The 18,364-nt window shown below is 42.1% G+C and overlaps 1 protein-coding gene across 1 annotated transcript in view; it reads left to right on the top strand.

The window, feature by feature from the left end:
• Positions 1 to 18,059, top strand: part of rxfp2a (relaxin family peptide receptor 2a) — a gene marked incomplete at both ends in the record, with an annotated part of 35,706 nt that extends 17,647 nt beyond the window's left edge. The window contains 12 exons of the mRNA XM_083910233.1: positions 512 to 586; positions 960 to 1,031; positions 2,554 to 2,625; positions 3,473 to 3,547; positions 6,378 to 6,449; positions 6,567 to 6,638; positions 6,718 to 6,947; positions 8,290 to 8,435; positions 10,932 to 11,027; positions 12,287 to 12,455; positions 17,470 to 17,688; positions 17,794 to 18,059. Coding sequence (XP_083766359.1) covers positions 512 to 586; positions 960 to 1,031; positions 2,554 to 2,625; positions 3,473 to 3,547; positions 6,378 to 6,449; positions 6,567 to 6,638; positions 6,718 to 6,947; positions 8,290 to 8,435; positions 10,932 to 11,027; positions 12,287 to 12,455; positions 17,470 to 17,688; positions 17,794 to 18,059 — 1,564 coding nt within the window. The remainder of the gene's footprint in view (positions 1 to 511; positions 587 to 959; positions 1,032 to 2,553; positions 2,626 to 3,472; positions 3,548 to 6,377; positions 6,450 to 6,566; positions 6,639 to 6,717; positions 6,948 to 8,289; positions 8,436 to 10,931; positions 11,028 to 12,286; positions 12,456 to 17,469; positions 17,689 to 17,793) is intronic.
• Positions 18,060 to 18,364: the final 305 nt, after the last annotated feature.

Raw genomic sequence — 18,364 nt, 5'->3', positions numbered from 1 at the left:
GATACGGAGCGATACCATAATATAAGATATGATACTAAAACGCTATGATTCTACAATACGATATGAAACAATACGATAATATCAGCTATGATACAAAAACTCTACGATACCATACGATGCGATATGAAACGATACGATAATATAAGATATGATACGAAAACGCTACGATTCTATGATAAGATACGATGGGATGTGAAACATGGCCCACGATATTAATAATATCACGATATAACAATTCTGTGATAATCAATATATTGCAAGACAATCATGATCGCGAAGTATCACGATATCTGTCTAACTGAAGAAAACAAAACGTTGTGCACGAAAGTGCATGAAACAATACCAAGTTTTACTGATCGAGTGCTCAGAACAAAATCAACAAATCATTCAAGTTTGCTGTTGTATGTCTTTGAATCCCATTTAACGAATTAAAACGTGCTGATTTTGTTTTTTAGGTGTAAAAGATGGAAAAGTTTTCACGCAATAAAAATGGTTCTTCATTCTCCATCAGATCCATGGTGGACACCTCGCTGCTGCAGCTTCCACACCCAAGCTTCTGTCAACACATGCCCGCGCTGGACTGGCTGTGAGTTTGTGTGATTCTGTCTGTGTGTGGGTGTGTGTGTGTGTGTGTGCTCGCAAGGATTTAGCAGACTGACAGACTGATATGTGTGTGCACTGTGTATCAAATCCAATGAGACCCCGGAGGTAACGGCGGTACGAGGCTGACGAGTGGCTCTGAAGTGCCCTCAGTGGATGTCACTGCAGTCGGTCAGCTCGACCAGCTAAATGTGGTCTGAGTGCAGATGAAAGCAACCGACGGATGAGTCTGAAATAGTAATGACCTAAATCCATCTGTGGCTTTTAAGTCGGTCCCTATTTCACCTCAGCTCTCTTACATTTTCTCTTGTAATGGCACTCAAACATAAATATGATCATGTTTTATTTGCTGTTTTTAGGGATCTTGAAGGAAACCAGATTCAAACTCTCAACTACTCCCTCCTAAAGTCCTGCAGCAAGCTGGAGGTTCTGTGAGTATCTGACATTAAATTTCTCAACCCCAAAAATGTGTCAGTAACCACCTTAACCAATCTGAGTGATTGGAAAAGTTTTTTTTTTTTTAAAGTCAGGTTTCAAATCATTTAAAGTTCAGCTACATTCTCCGCTTGGAGCTAGACCACCGGAGGAGCTGCTGCACACACTTACAATCACACATATATACACGGTTTCTACACTTTAGTGGGGACAAAAGTCTGTGGAGGACGCTATAGATAATAATATTGTGCTGTCCTCCGAATGCACTGCCACAAATTCATTCTGACCTTTGCGCTTTATTGGGGACCAAAGTCCATGAAGTTGCTGTTGTTAGTGCTCACGTGGCACGAATCTGTGCCACAGGTGCACCCTGGGTAAATTGCAGTGGGAATAATACACAACTCCTAGCGGTGTGTTTATAGGTCACATCTTCAGATTTTTTTTATTCCTTTTTTTTACCGTAAGTTTTATCCACTGACATTTTCTCTCGTCTGCAAAGTATGCTAAAGTGACTTATCTTAAAGATTCGTATTTTTATTAAAATGCAGACCTTGTGTGTGTGTTTAATAGACTTCTTCTTCATAGCATTCTAAGGCGCTTGTGCTCGCTCCATCTCTGGAGTCGTACAGCCTCAGTAGTGCATAAACAAACACAATCTGGTTTTGATGTTCCTGATGAAAGATAAAAAACTTATTTTGTTTTTGTTTTTTTAACTCAGCATGACTCTATAATGACGAGTTTGAGGGGCTGTCTCCCCCACATTGCTAACCACTGAGTTTTCCCAGTGTCCAGGACACCTTAATTATGAATAATGCACAAAAGTTGATTATTTTACTGTGTTACCAAGTTACATGAAAATCGTCGCCACACCAGGAAAGCTAAACTAGATTTATACCTGTACAGCATGTTCTCAGCCTCGCCAGGTTTTCACTCAGACTTAGGACAGAGTTTGTAATGGCACTGATGTCAGACTGATTAGATTTGCTTTTACAACTCCATAAATGTGCACCAGCCACCAACCACCACCTCCCACCTCCAAAAAAACAGTAACAGGATCTCCTGTAGTTTTCCACTTGTAAGGTGTTTTCATTACTGGTCGCAGCGAAAAGAGAGAAGTTTCCACACTGGGAACAAACACAGTGCTTTTAGGTTTGGACTTGCATTTCTATTTATGTGTAAAAACAATTTTGGGAGACCTTGTGGGGAAAGTAAGGACATTTTGCTCTGCCTGTTTAGTTTTAAGGTTCAGTATTAAGTTGTGATGGTAGAGATTACAGTAAACAGCTACATTTATGGGCCTCTTATACTTGAGTTGAGTTCTTGTGCACCAGCAAGAGGATGTGGTATATACAAATATATATATTCCTGACTGAGTGTCACTGGCTGAATCCTCACAGTAGCCATATTCTGTTCAGATACCATGACAAATGAGATCATGTCCAGTCTCAGCAGGGATTGAAAACATCAACGTTTGTCCAACTCTGCATGGTTTCTGACAGCAGCTGTGCCCCGTTTCAGGTTACTGATGGACAACAGGATAAGACGAGTGCCTGAAAACACCTTCCAGTCTCTGTGGAAACTCGCCGAACTGTGAGTAAAACACACCCGAGTTGTTTGTATCTTTAAACCCTGAAATGTAGTCTCTATAAATGTGGAGATAAAAGTGCATTTCATGCTTTACAACTACATCAAACTACGGGAACTGCCGTTTCTTATCTTTAGTGGTTAATATGAAACATCATGGCCACGGTAAAAGTAGAAAAGCATCTTTATATAAAATAGAAAAAGCAAACAAATCAAGAAAACCCCAGTGGGCAGATCAAGCTGAAATTCAGCAAGGTCAAACCTAAAATAAGGATCAAGTGGAACGGACTTCTGGAAAACCAAGACACAGAAAATGGGCACAAACACAATCTGACAGAGAGCAAGTGGAAACAGGTGTGAGTGAAGAAAGGAATGGGAACAGAAGAGAGAGAGAGCAAATGGAAGAGGAGGAGTTGGTCGACAGGTGGGAGTGACCGGGGTCTGAAATGACGGAAGAATTAATTAAAACAGGTATAAACAACAACAAAAAACAGACTAAAAATGATCTGGATTAGTGAATTATGTCATTTAAATGACATTTTTCAATGGATCCGATAAGAAAATGACTATAAATCATAATATATCGTAACATATATATATAATATAAGTTTGCCAGAGTTCATATGAGCCACATAAATCTGTGTTTAAGTGAAGGAAATGGACTGAGATCCAAAAGTTGTCTTACTATACTTGTATTGGTGTTTATATTCAAATCCATTTCAATCAAATGTCCCCTTCTCTTCTTCTTTTCCCATTTATTTATGCATTAGTTGTGTTTGGTAACGAATGCATAATCTGTAAACGTAACCTAATCTGCACCCTTTCTTCTTTTTCTCTCCTCCATCTTATTTAGGAACCTGTCCATGAACAGGATCAGGGAGCTGCCAAAAAACACCTTTAAAAACCTGTCCAAATCCCTTCTTAAACTGTGAGTATCTGATATCATGTGCCTTATTATCTGCGGATTAGAAAAAGGATGAAGTGGAGGATAAAGTGCTGTTGAGATTTCCCTGCTTTGAGATTGAATTCATAGACTATAACTTTTCCTCGGCGGTGACTACACCTTCCACTGGAAAGGAACATTAACGTGGTGAATTACGCAGCAACAAAAGTACATGTGAGCCTTTTGTTGATGCTGACGTGATTATGGTGATTTTAAAGCAGGACAAAAGGGATTGGTTCATTAAATCGGTGAAAAGCCACTAAGTAGTGACATTAAGTCGTGTCATCTTACACTGGAATGTTCCATTCAAGGGTCAAATTCAGGTCTTTATACCGAGTCCAGCTCTGAATACGGCAAAATAGACATTTACCGTGTGAAAAACTGAATTTAATATCAATACTGTATGTACAAATTATATCTTTTCATCTAAAAACATTGTGGATTATATTTAAAAACAGCTCATTAGTAATAATCTCACTCACACAGCCTGTTTTTATATATAAAACAAACAAAAAACAGTCTGAATACCTCGTCTCTGAATGAAATACAGGATGAAAACAGTCTCGATCTTTCCAGTAAACGTTTTCATCTCGTCTGTCACTTATTAGGATTTGCACGCTTAAAATTAACATTAATTTACGTGCTGTTGCAACAAAACTTGCTGCTGGTGAGCGGCCGGAGCGTCGCTGCCAGGCAGATTACTGCTGCTGCTGCTGCTGCTGCTGCTGCTGCTGCTGCTGCTGCTGCTGCTGCTGCTGCTGCTGCTGCTGCTGCTGCTGCCTCATGAATAATGCTGTTGTAACGTTAATGAGCTCCATCCTCATTTCATTAGCGGCGGGCGTGGGTGAGGTTTTTAGAAAACACACATTTTTATAAACACAGGGTTTTTGTTTTATAGTCACGGTGCTTGGAGTGATCTGTAAAATCTCTCTCTTTGGTACAAAGTTTGAAATAGAAATTGTGATTTCTTTGAGCAGTGTCATGTGGGCAGCATATGTTTGGGTCATTGGGCGATAATGACACAATAACATTCCACTATTGTGGATTATATCCGGGCTTGGGAGCGGCACAAGGAGGACACTGGGGCTCGTTATATCGTGTCCAATTAATGACAATAAGGATTGGGTGCCTTGCTCAGGGGTTGACGTGGCAGGGGTTAAATTAGCATTTGTGCTTACATTCCTAAGCACAAACCTAACAAATAAGTATAGACCAATAAATAAAGATCTGTGTTCATCATGTGTGAAGGGCTCAGAGAGCTGTGTTATAACATAACATCCCATAATATTAGTATTTAATGAGCTAAGTGCTCAGTAATGCACAACTCCTTATATGGATATCCTGGGGGCTGTGTGCTTATAGGTCGCATATTCAGGCTTTAAAAAATGTTTTATATTGCATATTGTTTTTTGAAACGTGGGAGTAGTGATCATTGTGCATTAATCACAAAATAGAAACATTTTCTTCTATTTTTGTTCATAAAAACAAGCCAAGCGAATTTTAAATGTGACATATGTTGTTTCTCCAATGTGACACTTTTTGCTCAGGTGTGTTTATATAGTTCAACATCTTTTTCATCAGATTGTGTTTAGGTTGTCCTGAAAAAGGATAGAAGACACTCTATATTGCACATTCTTATACTTTTTGACTTATTAATTGGGGGAAAAAAGCAGCCTAAATGCTCTGTGTTCTAAGGGTTACAGTTGGAATGATTGGTGGATGATTTCCAGAGTTAAAAATTGCACTGCTGTGTCTCCAAAAGCTTCACTGTAATCTGAAAATAAACGTACGGCTTCATCTGTTCTCCCACCACTCAAAATTCATCGTCCATGCAACAATGAGTAAATGTGAGGATGTGAGACTCGCAGCAGAGACTTTATTGTCCTCCAAACATTCACAAACTCAGTTTTGTGACGAGACCTTGTTTTTGCCAATTATTTTAATGATTCGTGAATCCACCGCGTGGGATTGTGACTCAATATTTTGTTCCCAAATGGACCAACATGTCCCAACAGCGTTTTGTTGGACGGCAGAGATTTATGTGATCATTCTTTATATGATAGGCTTTTGAATCACGAGTGATCAGACTGAGTTAAGACATTAACTGTAAGCGTCTGTTTCTTCTGCGTCAATTGACTCATTTTATTCAAGGAAAACTGCTTATTTTTCTTCCTCTTCATCTGTGGCAGAGTGAAAAACACCCACATGGAGGCAAACACAGAGACAAAAATCCTGTCTTTTGTCACACAGAACATGAGATCCATAAAAAAAGACCACCAGTGTTCTAGAAATAGACAGCATTAAGTATGTGATGGACAATTATGAACTGTATTCAGGAGAAAAAAAGGTGTGAGTAATGAGTCTATTGGCCTAAAATGGAAGCTGGAGCAATGTCACAATGTGCCGTGGCTTATCACATGGACAGGCTACAAAGGACCAGTTTTAATCTGGGAATACTCTTAAAGGTGGAGCAGAGGCAGATTAAGTTTCAAACAGCGTGCTGAACATTCAGGTTCAAGGCGAGGTGATTGTTCCAGTTCCCAGACTCGTGATCTGGCCGTGTCTGTTGTGACATTTTGGTTTTAAATGGCTGATTAAACAGCGCAGGGTGATTTGGTAAAAGGGAAAACACAATATATCCACACTTTATTTTGAGGAATAGTTGGAGGTATATGTTATTTTCTCTCTCTATCCGCAGTCAAGACGCTTTTCAATGCTATTCTTATTTTATACTTTGACTGTCATCTCTCCTCACGCATGCTTCATCCTGACAAGCCAAGCGTCACCGACTATGTCTTTGTGCTTCTTGTTGCAGAAACGTCTCCTACAATCCTCTTCTCCGCATTCACCCGAGCCACTTCAACCATCTGACACATCTTCAGTCTTTGTGAGTGCACACACACACACATATGCACACACACACACACACACACACACACACACATGCACACACACACACTGCTGCAGACTGTTTGATAATGAAAATGTGCTCTTCTTTCCATAGGGCGCTGGAAGGAATAGAAATCCCGGATATTCAGACGAAGATGTTTCTCCCTATGAAGAACCTGTCCCACATGTGTGTGCCATCACAATCCTCTCACACGTCACTTAAAAACCAGACAAAATGTCTAAATAATTTTTTTTTTGTCTGCCAGATACTTTGCAAAGTTCCAGTACTGCTCGTACGCGCCGCACGTCAGGTCCTGTAAGCCCAACACGGACGGTATCTCTTCCTTCGAGGACCTGCTGGCTAACATCGTGCTGCGAGTGTCCGTGTGGGTCATGGCCTTCATTACGTGCTTTGGCAACCTCTTAGTCATCGGCATGAGGTCACTGATCCGGGCAGAGAACAATCTGCATGCTGCCTGCATCAAGGTCCTTTGCTGTGAGTAACTGTACACGACTCTGCACCACAGTCTTGGAACATAAATAATCTGCAGATGACACGTTTACATGACCGTGATTACATGACCGTGATTACACGGCGGTTTGTGCTATCGGAAATATTCCTACGGTTTCTGAAAGCTGAGTTGCACGTCAAAGAAAAATGTGGTTATTACGGTAGTTTCACTCGTGCACCTGTTTTTAAACATTGAGACAAAGACTCAAACAAATGTTGTTTTAAATATGTTCAAATTTAACATGCAAAATCTGGTGTTTTTTCCTCAACAAATTCTTTTTTCTTCATTTTGCATGCAGTAAATAGTAAATAACTGCCAGATATTCAAAGTTATTCTGGGAAAATGGGCAAAAGCACTTAGTTAGAGGACATTTCATGGCCCTTTTATGGTTAAAATAAGCAAAATAAACACATTTGCACGACTTTTTAGTCGTGCGAATGTGCAGGGAAACGGCAACTGTAACCTACAGTGATCATCAGTATTCATTCATTATCTTCTGACAGCCACAGCTGTGGCTCTCAAATAAATCAATTATTCATTTTTATTTATTTATTGGTCAATTACAAAGTGAAAGCAGAACGTGAGCTCCTCCTGGGTTGGAAACACCCAGATATTATACCCAGAAAGCTGGGTTAGACGCCACGATTCAATGTCTTAAACAGTAGCAGGGACAATTTAAAGTGTCCAGCTTACCTAATAATCCTCATATTGCATGTTTTTGGACTGTGGGAGGAAACCGGAGAACCTGGAGAAAACATGCAGAGGTAAACATGCACAATAAATTGACAGTAGGTGTGACTGCTTGTTTGTCTCTGTGTGTTATAGCCCTGGTTAACACACCAGTGACCATAATTAATGCATGAATGAATGAATGAATGAATGAAACGTAAAGTTCCAAAAAACAATCTAGAAAAAGTACAGAGGTTACAGGCTGCAGAAATCAGAAAAAGATAATCACTCAAAAAGAATAGTGCGACAGAAGTGGAAAATGGAGGTGTGCTTTTATGAAAAGAGTTAGGGTTTGTACGACATAAGACGAAAAATCCGTAATAAATCCATTCGTTCCGTTTTGTATTCCCAGTATTCTCCTGCTTTACTTATGAATCATGTCACTCTCTGACTCTCTTTCCTCTCCCCTCGCTCTTCTCTCTCTCACCATTTCTATTCAGCACATCACTTTTCAAAATGAACAAAACCTTGAGCCCATATAATAAAAAAAAACAACAACAGAAAAAGCACTTCATATTTTATCCTAAATTCTAATTTCACATCATGTCAGATGGGACCCGGCTGATGTACTGGCTCTGTCTCCAATCATCCATCCAGGTGCAGACTGCCTCATGGGCGTCTATCTGTTCTTTGTGGGAGTGTTTGACGTGAAGTTTCGTGGCCAGTACAACCGCAACGCTCTGCTCTGGATGGAGAGCGTCGAGTGTCGCACCATCGGGTTTCTGGCCATGCTCTCATCAGAGGTAAATAAATAAATGACACGATACAGCTTTAACGTGTTCCGTGAACGCTGTTGGTCCTGATTTGATAACACGTTGCACCACAGTCACTCCGCTGTGAGCTGCTGGGTTCTGATTTTCTGCTTCACACAACACAATTTCTCCAAACAGCGGGGGCTCGGTGAAATGGAGGTGCTTACCTCACTGAGTGGTTTGGATGTGGGCAACCTCTCACCCTACACGGCTACTCATCTAACAGCTCAGTGTGGCTGCTCCTCCATGCCACTTCACCCCCACATCAATTTTCATTGAAGTCAACAGCTACTGCAGAGGGAGGGGGAATAAAAAGCAAATAAATGCTCTCTTGTTGGCACATTTAAGGATGAATTTCAAAACTCACTGGCAAACCCATTTCCTTTTTATGTGATTACTTTACTGTTTATTAAAAGTCAGGAGATGTTTCTCCAGTTCAGTGTTTTATGACCGACTAGCTATGAGCTATTAGCTACACTCTTAGAAATAAGGGTTCCAAAAGGGTCCTTCTACAAGGGATGAGGTTGTACCTGGAATCATTTGCTTCTTTTTCAACTGTTATTGGTGACACTAATGTTTCCAGTAAGAACCATTTTGATCCAGAGAACCCTTTGAAACCCCTTTCCTGAATAAAGGGTTTTAAAAGGGTTCTTGGTGGAACCCTCCAAAATGGTTATTTTTATAAAAAGGTTCTACCTGGAGCCAAAAAGGGTTCTCCTATGAGGACAAGCTGAAGAACCGTATATGGTTCTACTTAGAACTTTTATTTCTAAGAGTGTATTGTTGTATCATTATCATTCCGTGTCATTGCGATAATTTTTAACAAGCATAAGAACACTTGAAACTTCACAGGAAGGTCAGGTCTGGCCAAAACGTGGTATTAGGATGCGGCGCTGTAGCGCCCCCCTATGGTGATATGTGGATGGAGAAATCCAAGATTCAGCTGCGCCAAAAACATTTATGAAACATGGTGGGAACACATTGTTGTAGCCCAAGTAAATTGGGACCACAGCCTCGCCTAAACAGGAAGTTGGCCATCTTGGCGATTTGTACGGGCTGAAGATTATGCACCTATAGGAATCTTACAATCCCTCCCTCAGTAAACTATAGGCTGAATTACTGTGTTTTCCTCCTTCAGCAACATTAAAAAATACAAAACTTCTACCTTACACCTTTTATCCCTCCCTCATGACATGAGCCACTGTTGTAATGGATACTCTCAGCCGTGAGTAATCGACAGTCATCTCTTCTCGCGGGAGAAATGAATGTCGTCTCTTTATGTTCGTAATAGATTACGTGCGTAAAGTCAGCGGCAGGTTCATAACCTATACGATCTAAATTTATTGTGGCACTTATATCGCCATTAACTAGATGTAAATAATAGGCATTCAACAGCCTGTTTTTCCTGATTCAGTGCTTGGACCTCACACCTTCACACAGCTTTACAGTATTTGTGATTTACTTAAAGGTGAAGTAAGTAGTTTATAGTGCCATCTAGAGGAGAGGCTGAAATTTACAACAAAGACCTGCTGCTCTGCTCACCCCCTCCCTTCCCAGCGCACTACGGTATCCGCAGCCGGTCAAATGTCGTCCTCGTCGTCTTTCTCCGTGTCAGCAGATGAGGTTCGTGAGGCGAGGGAGAGGGCGAGCTACCGCGGCCGTAGCAGACGAAGCGGAGAGAGAGGAGGCGGGACTTCCGCTACAAGTAAAGAGACGCTTGATTTGTTCTCTCGCGTTTGTCCTTACAGGCTCCGGTAGAAACATGGCGTCTCGCTGCTAACAGTGGCTATGCAACCGCGGCCCGCGACCGTGTTATTTTACATGACTTTTTGAAACACTACGAAAATGAAACAAAAACTATTATACAGCGACTAGACAATGCAGGAGCACATAATATTGCACATAGTAATGAATGATGAGTCATGTTCCTCGTATGTGCGCTCATCCTTGGAATCAATAAAGCTGATTCTGATTAAATGAAGAGTATTCCAGGAACTCCAGAAGTCCACTGCTGATTTTGGATGTGTTGTTCTGTTGTCAAATTTTGGAATTTGAATATGAATGAAAGAGAAAATACAGATTTTGTTTTTTGACCAGATTTGACCCTTTACTCACTATAAACCATGCCACATTGATGTTAATCTACATTTTAATTCCCAATCCAAAGTTAAGAGAAGACAAAAAGCGAGATTAATTTGCTCCAAGGTTAGTGAAACTTAGAGATTCAAGTCTCGTATCGCTCTAACAAACCCTAAGAAGGATGAGTTTTTCATCCTTGCATTAGTCTGTGTTTGTACACATTGGGGGATTTAACTGTGACAGCGCACTAAAGCAGATTATTTTTGTTCTTGTGATGGATTATCTGAAGCGAGATACAGGCCATTTATAAATATAAGCAAAGCCCTGGAGAGGGATAAATAAATCCATAAATGTATAATGAAAAATGAAGAAGTTTTTTTCTGATTATTTTTTCATGATTTCTCTCAGGTGTCCGTTCTCCTGCTGACCTATCTGACCCTGGAAAGGTTCTTGGTTATTGTCTTTCCCTTCAGCAATCTACGGCCCGGAAAACTTCAGACGGGGGTGAGTGACACGACACATAAGGGGAAACAAAGACACGTCTTATTGTTTTTATTTTGACTGACTAAATATTTAACTGTTTTCATTTCAGATATATATATATAAAGAAAGCACTTTATTGCACACCGAAGGTGACTTGAGTCGTTTTTCATTCTTAAAATCCTATTCTGTGGTGCCACTGTTATGATAAATGTTCTGCTCTATTTGGTCTCCGTGTGAAGTGGGTACGACTTTTAGCGGAATATGTGCTCCGAAAATGACAAATTATTCCCAATCAGATCCTGAGATACTTGAGTTTCCTATAATTAGGCTCTGCTCTGGCAGAACTGATCCTAATTAGAGCACAGCTGTTTAACGCTCGCTGTATCTCAGAGTTTAGTCCAAAAATATATATATTGGTATAGATATATGAGTCATAAAACTACATAAATAAGGAAAAACCACAAGTTCTTAATAGGGCTGTCAATAGATTAACATTTTTAATCAGATTAATCACAGGGTAGTTGTGGATAAGTCACGATTAATTACCATTCGTAAATATGGCAGAAAATTTCAAATTTTCTCTTTATATTGTTGTAGGAACGGAGAGATAAATAAAGTATGTGAAAATATAAATGTAAAGAACAATTAAATACTGTAAATAACTTTTAAAAAATCCATACAAACTTAGTAAAAAATAAACATTACATTGTAAAGAACCCACATTATAAGACAATATTAATATATAGAAAAAATAAAATACTGTAAATAACTTAAAAAAAATGTATACATTGCATCCTCCAGCGTTAACGCGTTAATTTTGACAGCCCTGGTTCTTAATGGTTTCACTCACCGTCTGAAAATATAAGATGAAAGATGAATAAGCATACATTTATATGACAGCTGTGACATTTACTTTTGCCCATTGTCATCTTTATGTTGTCTGTTTTGTATTATTTTTGAATAGAACTATGATCCGATATAGTGTTTTTTTACATTAAAGTTAAGTTTTGTACAGTGACGTGTTCTCCAGCCAAATCAAAAGTATTATTTGCATTAAAAACTCTGTCCTCCAGCTTCTGTGAGGAATCTCTGCCGTCCACAGTTGGCCTGAAATGACTTGTCCATCAACAGTCTACAATTAATTAACCTGAACTGAATCTTTGACTGCAGTTAAATAACCATGAGTGGAACCATGAGTCATCGTTTAACTTTTATTTTAATGTGGGCTTTGAATTAAAACCTGTCATAAATGCTATCGTGTGTGTGTTTTCCCCTGTCAGGTGGTGCTGGCCTCTATCTGGCTCCTGGGCTTCATTATTGCCGCTGTGCCTCTCATGAATGAGGACGTGTTTGGAAACTATTATGGACGTAATGGAGTCTGCTTCCCCCTGCACTCTGACAGGCAAGAAAACCCTACTGCCAAAGGATATTCCACAGGGATTTTTCTGGGTAAATTTAAGCAAAAGCTCATTTTACAGTGAAATTGATCAATTAACTCAAAAAGCAGCTTTTTGTTTTGTCTTTGTTTTTTTAGCACTTGACTGGAAAGTACAGTGTTTGATTATTAATGTGGAAAAAGAAAAGAACAAGATGTTATAAATGTAAAATGACCCCAGACAGAATTATAAAGAAAAAATGTCAAAGATAATCAGGCCCCTGCAGAGAATAAACCCAACAAGTCAGTATAAATGGTAAAACCACTGTGCCGTGCCGTGCCATGTTGTGCACATGCACAAAGTCAAGCTGTTGCATATCATGGAGAAAATTGAATTAAAATGACTAATTCATGTGTGGAAGTGATCGCAGCGTCGCTTTGTCTTCCCGCGACGTTCCCGGAGCAAACTAATCCCACTTTAATTGGTATTGCACACAGTGTCCTGAACCACCGACCACAGTAGCCTCAGCACCTTAGACGAGGCCATTAAACAGCAAACAGCACTTCTCCATGGACAATACGTGATTAGTCAGTGGGCTGCTTATTAGTCTTAGTCCGGCCACAGTGACAAATCCATTACAGAGATGGTCGCTCTCAAAGGGCGATGTTAATATGAGAATCCTCTGAATGAATTCAAAGAGGTGCCACTGTTTGTTGTTCATGCTTAATTCAGTTTAAAAATCTGTCTTTGTGCATGAAATATTATCTAATTGAGGAGCTTCCTGTCTGCCTGTGTCGTACGTACATTAGAATACACACTGAAAACATTTTGTCCACTCAGGGTTGGTTTTGGCTTTTCAGTTCCAGTTTTTTCCCCAGGTCAGTCAAGGACAACAGCAGTGGTTCATGTTAGAAAAAAAAGATCTGTAAAAAAAAAAAAGAGACCCAAAAAACCAACAGTCTGTGATTCTGCATCCAAATGGCACAACTGGAACTAGGTTTTATGGACTGGAGGATATGGTCAAATCACTCTTTATCATAAGGGTCAGGAATCAGTATTGATCATTTAATGAGGCGGAGACGCATTTTATCTCCTTGTTCACAGATGAAACTGATCAAAATGATAGAATTTCAGTCTTTAGGAATCACTCCCACACCTCTGTTCACCTAAAAAAAATTCTGTTTTCAGGTTATTTTCTTGCAGACAGATTCAAAATTGAAAATGTTCAATGTGAATGTGAATTTCTACTGCACTGATATTTGACAACTGCAGCCTGAGCTTAAAAAACAGTGTTATCTCACAGTTTCTCCCCACTGTTGCTTCTGTTACATTTGCTTAAGCCTAAATATATAACATGACGGGAGGCGCCATGCAAGATGGCGCCTCCCGTGTGGTCGCCTGTTGCAGCAGCTCACGCTATTTTCTAGCCTTTTTCTCTTCAAACTATGTTTTTTCCTACTTTTTCCAACTTCTTTTAAGTGTGTCTTTTTGTTTAAGCACTGTCACCATGGGCACCAAGTACACCATGCTTGTTGTGGCCCTGTTGGTGAGTTTTTTACACTTTTCAACCGTGTCGGGGGATCCCGTGTGGAGTCACGGCTCCATTGTTTACAGTAGGGATCAGCTGTTAGCGCTGCGCTGCACAGCTGTGCTGCCGGAGGAGCGACCCGATATTCCCCGTGGGCTCAGGAGGAGAAAACGGGGGTGTCGCGCTGGAGTCCAACGTCGTGCTGGAAGGAGACGTTACAGACCTGTTCTCCCGTCCATTATTATGGGAAATGTAAGATCTCTCCCTAATAAAATGGACGAGTTAGCGGCGCTGACCCGGCACGAGAGGGATTACCGGCACTGCAGCATCATGCTGTTCACCGAGACGTGGCTCACCGCTGCTGCCCCGGACACGGACACCGCGCTGGACGGATTCCAGCTGATTCGCGCGGACAGGACGAAAGAGAGTGGAAAGAGGAAAGGAGGAGGACTGGCAGTGTTTGTGAATGATAGATGGTGTAACTCTGGGCACATCACTATTAAAGAGCAACACTGCTGCAAGGACTTGGAACTGTTAGCCGTTAGCATGAGACCGAACTATCTGCCGCGGGAATTCTCGCATGTTATCGCGATAGCTGCGTACGTTCCCCCCTCTGCTAACGCTAATGCAGCCTGTGACGTCCTGCACTCAGTGGTGAGCAGGCTGCAGACACAGCATCCACAGGCTCTCCTCCTGATCTCTGGGGATTTTAATCATGCCTCTCCTTCCACCTCTCTGCCCACACTCACTCAGTATGTCACCTGCCACACCAGAGACAATAAAATACTGGACCTTTTCTATGCCAACACCAAGGAGGCATATAAATCAACCCCTCTCCCCCCCCTCGGAAGATCTGATCACAACCTGGTTCATCTCCTTCCTGTGTACAAACCTCTGGTACACAGGCAGCCAGCTGTGACCCGCACAGTGAAAGTATGGTCTGAGGAGACCGATGAGGCTCTGATGGACTGTTTTGAGTCTACTGTGTGGGACGAACTTTGTGAGGGACATGGGGAGGACATCGACAGTCTCACAAACACAATTACGGACTACATAAACTTCTGTGTTGAGAGCACTGTACCCACCAGGACAGTACGATGTTTCTCTAACAACAAACCCTGGATTAACCCTGACATAAAGGCTCTCCTTAAGGAGAAAAAGAGAGTTTTTAGGTCAGGAAACAAGGAGGAGCTGAAGACTGTTCAGAGGGAGCTGAGGAGAAAGATCAGGGAGGGGAAGGACAGCTACAGGAAGAAGATGGAGGAGCAGCTGCAGCAGAGAGATGTCAGTGGAGTCTGGAGAGGCCTGAAAACCATCTCCGGCCACAACAAGCTGGACTCCCAGACTGTAGGGGACCAGAGGTGGGCTAACGACTTGAACTTATTCTTCAATAGGTTTGATCAGGCCCCCACTTCTCCCCCGACAGCCCTGCTGGAACCTCTTTCATCTGGATCACCAGTAAACTGCCCGACCTCCACCCCCCTCCCTTCATCTCCAAGCTCGTTCAACATCACACAACCCCCCTGCTCCAATCTGTCCTTCACACCTAACCAGGTGAGAAAAGAGCTCAAAAAGATCAAGGCGAAGAAGGCTGCAGGTCCTGATGGCATCAGCTCCAGGCTCCTCAAATCCTGTGCAGTTCAGCTGTGTGGGATAATGGGGACCATCTTCAACATGAGCCTGAAACTGGGGAGAGTACCACACTTATGGAAGACGTCCTGTGTGGTACCAGTGCCAAAAACACCGCACCCCAAAGACTTTAACAGTTACAGGCCGGTGGCACTAACATCCCACCTGATGAAGATCCTGGAGCGTCTGGTGCTGTCTCATCTGCGCCCTGTGGTGAGACCAGCGATGGACCCACTGCAGTTCGCCTACCAGCCCAGCATCGGGGTGGATGACGCTGTCATCTACCTGCAGGACAGAGCTCTTTCTCACCTGGAGAAGTCGGGGAGCACTGTGAGGATCATGTTTTTTGATTTCTCCAGTGCTTTCAACACCATCCAGCCAGCATTTCTGAAGGACAAGCTGGAGCATGCAGGAGTTGATCCTCACCTCACATCCTGGATTGTGGATTATTTGACTGATCGACCCCAGTATGTGAGGACTCGGGATTGTGTGTCGGACATGGCTGTCTGCAGTACAGGGGCCCCACAGGGAACAGTTCTGGCTCCGTTCCTCTTCACCCTGTACACTGCAGACTTCTCCTACAGCTCCCCCTCCTGTCACCTGCAGAAGTTCTCTGACGACTCTGCCATTGTCGGCCTCATCACAGACGATGACGACAGAGAGTACAGAGAACTTGTTCAGGATTTTGTGGACTGGTCCCTGCGGAACCGCCTCCAGCTCAACGCGGGGAAAACTAAGGAGCTGGTGGTGGATTTCCGCAGAAGACGACACTCTCCTCCATCGCCGGTGTGCATCCAGGAAAAGGACATAGAGATGGTGACATCTTACAAATACCTGGGTGTTCACCTTAACAATAAACTGGACTGGTCTGATCATGCTGCTGCGCTCTACAGGAAGGGTCAGAGCAGACTCTACCTGTTGAGGAAACTAAGGTCTTTTGGAGTTCAGGGAGAACTCCTGAAGACCTTCTACGACTCAGTAGTGGCATCAGCCATTTTTTACGCAGTGGTCTGCTGGGGCAGTGGCATCACAGCCGCAGACAGGAAGAGGCTGGACAGGCTGATTAAGAAAGCCAGCTCTGTCCTTGGATGTCCCCTGGAACCAGTGGAGGTGGTGGGAGAGAGGAGAATGGCTACCAAGCTATCATCTCTGATGGACAACCTCTCCCACCCCCTGCAGAACACCATCGCAGCACTGGGCAGCTCCTTCAGTCACAGACTAAAACATCCAAAATGTCTGAAGGAGCGTTATCGCAGGTCGTTCCTCCCTGCAGCTGTTAGACTGTACAACAAGTACTGCTCTAAGTAGACCCCACACACACACACACACACACACACACTCCACTCTCCATGTGCAATATACTGTTAACTCTCATTGGTGTAATATACTGTATATATTTTTTCATAATGTAAATTTTTTTTGAAGTGCAATATATTGTCATTTTTCATACTGTCAAATTTTTTATACTGTAGTTTTCTCATCAGTGCAATATCCTTATCCTTATTTATTATCCTTATTTAATAGCTCAGCCTTGTTTCCTTACACTATAAATACCATGTGCATACTGTGTATATTCTGCAGACCGGTTGTAATGTACATTCTACTTTTAAACCTATTTTTATAGTCAGTGTTAATATCTTTATATATTGTACTTTATATATTCTATTTCTTTTTGGTAATGCATGTTTATTATTTATTATCCTTATCCTTACTGTCTTGCTGCTGTAACACTGTAAATTTCCCCACTGCGGGACGAATAAAGGACTTCTTATCTTATCTTATCTTATCTTATAACTAATCTAAGTCACCAAATAAGCTATAAATCATGATGTTGCAAGTACTTTTGATGCTTTTAAAAACCTTTTTGGAAGTAATTTTACTTGGTTTTTTTTATCTTTTCCATCTTCATATACATGTGCTGGTGCACCAGGTCTGAACCTGGTGGCGTTCCTGGTGATCGTCTTCTCCTACTCCAGCATGTTCTACTCCATCTACAAGACGGGCATTAACGCAACAGACCTGAGGAGCCGGCTGCACAAAGACGTGGCCGTGGCCAACAGGTTCTTCTTCATCGTGTTCTCTGACGCCCTCTGCTGGATTCCCATATTCCTGGTCAAAATCCTGTCACTGTTGAAGGTGGAGATACCTGGTGAGGGCTTGAATGGTTAAGTTTTAGACATTTCAACACGATGATAGTGATCATCAGATCATCTGTGTTCCACTGCAACTTTTTTCTTCTTCTCCTCTCTTTTAGGGACCATCTCCAGCTGGGTGGTCATCTTCATCCTGCCCATCAACAGCGCGCTGAACCCCATCCTTTACACCCTGACCACCAGCTTCTTCAGAGAGCAGGTGGAACTCTTACTCTGCCGCTGGCAGAGGAGACACATCTTAAAAAAGGACCGCAAAAGCCTCACGTCCTCCACGATCTTCATGGAGACGGCGCGGCCTCCCTGCTACCAGGAGCCCGCCTACTTCCAGCAGGTGTCGCTGAACGGTGCCGATCCTCGCTACGCCTGAGGGGAAGGTGGCGGGAACTTTCCTGGCTTTTTCTGGAAACTTTTGACGCCACGCCGTCTTTTGGCTCCTGCGTGACACTTGCACTAGTTCTGGTTTTCGAAGCGGGACGAGGTTAACGATCCTTCTGTAAAAAAATGAGACTTGACTTTTGTTCAAAGCAGCTTTATTTGTCCCCCTCCTCCATTCCTCTCAGAGAGTGTTTTTGCATGAAGACAGGAGGAGCCAGGGATCAAATCACTATTCATGCACTAAACCACTCCCATGTTGCCATGCTTCAACTATTCCAGGTGAGGCCACTGTGGGTT

This window comes from Microchirus variegatus, assembly GCF_963457635.1.
Source record: "Microchirus variegatus genome assembly, chromosome: 2".
Taxonomy (NCBI): Eukaryota; Metazoa; Chordata; class Actinopteri; order Pleuronectiformes; family Soleidae; genus Microchirus; species Microchirus variegatus.
The sequence above is the reverse complement of the archived record's forward strand: the minus strand, read 5'-3'. Positions and strand labels throughout refer to the sequence as shown.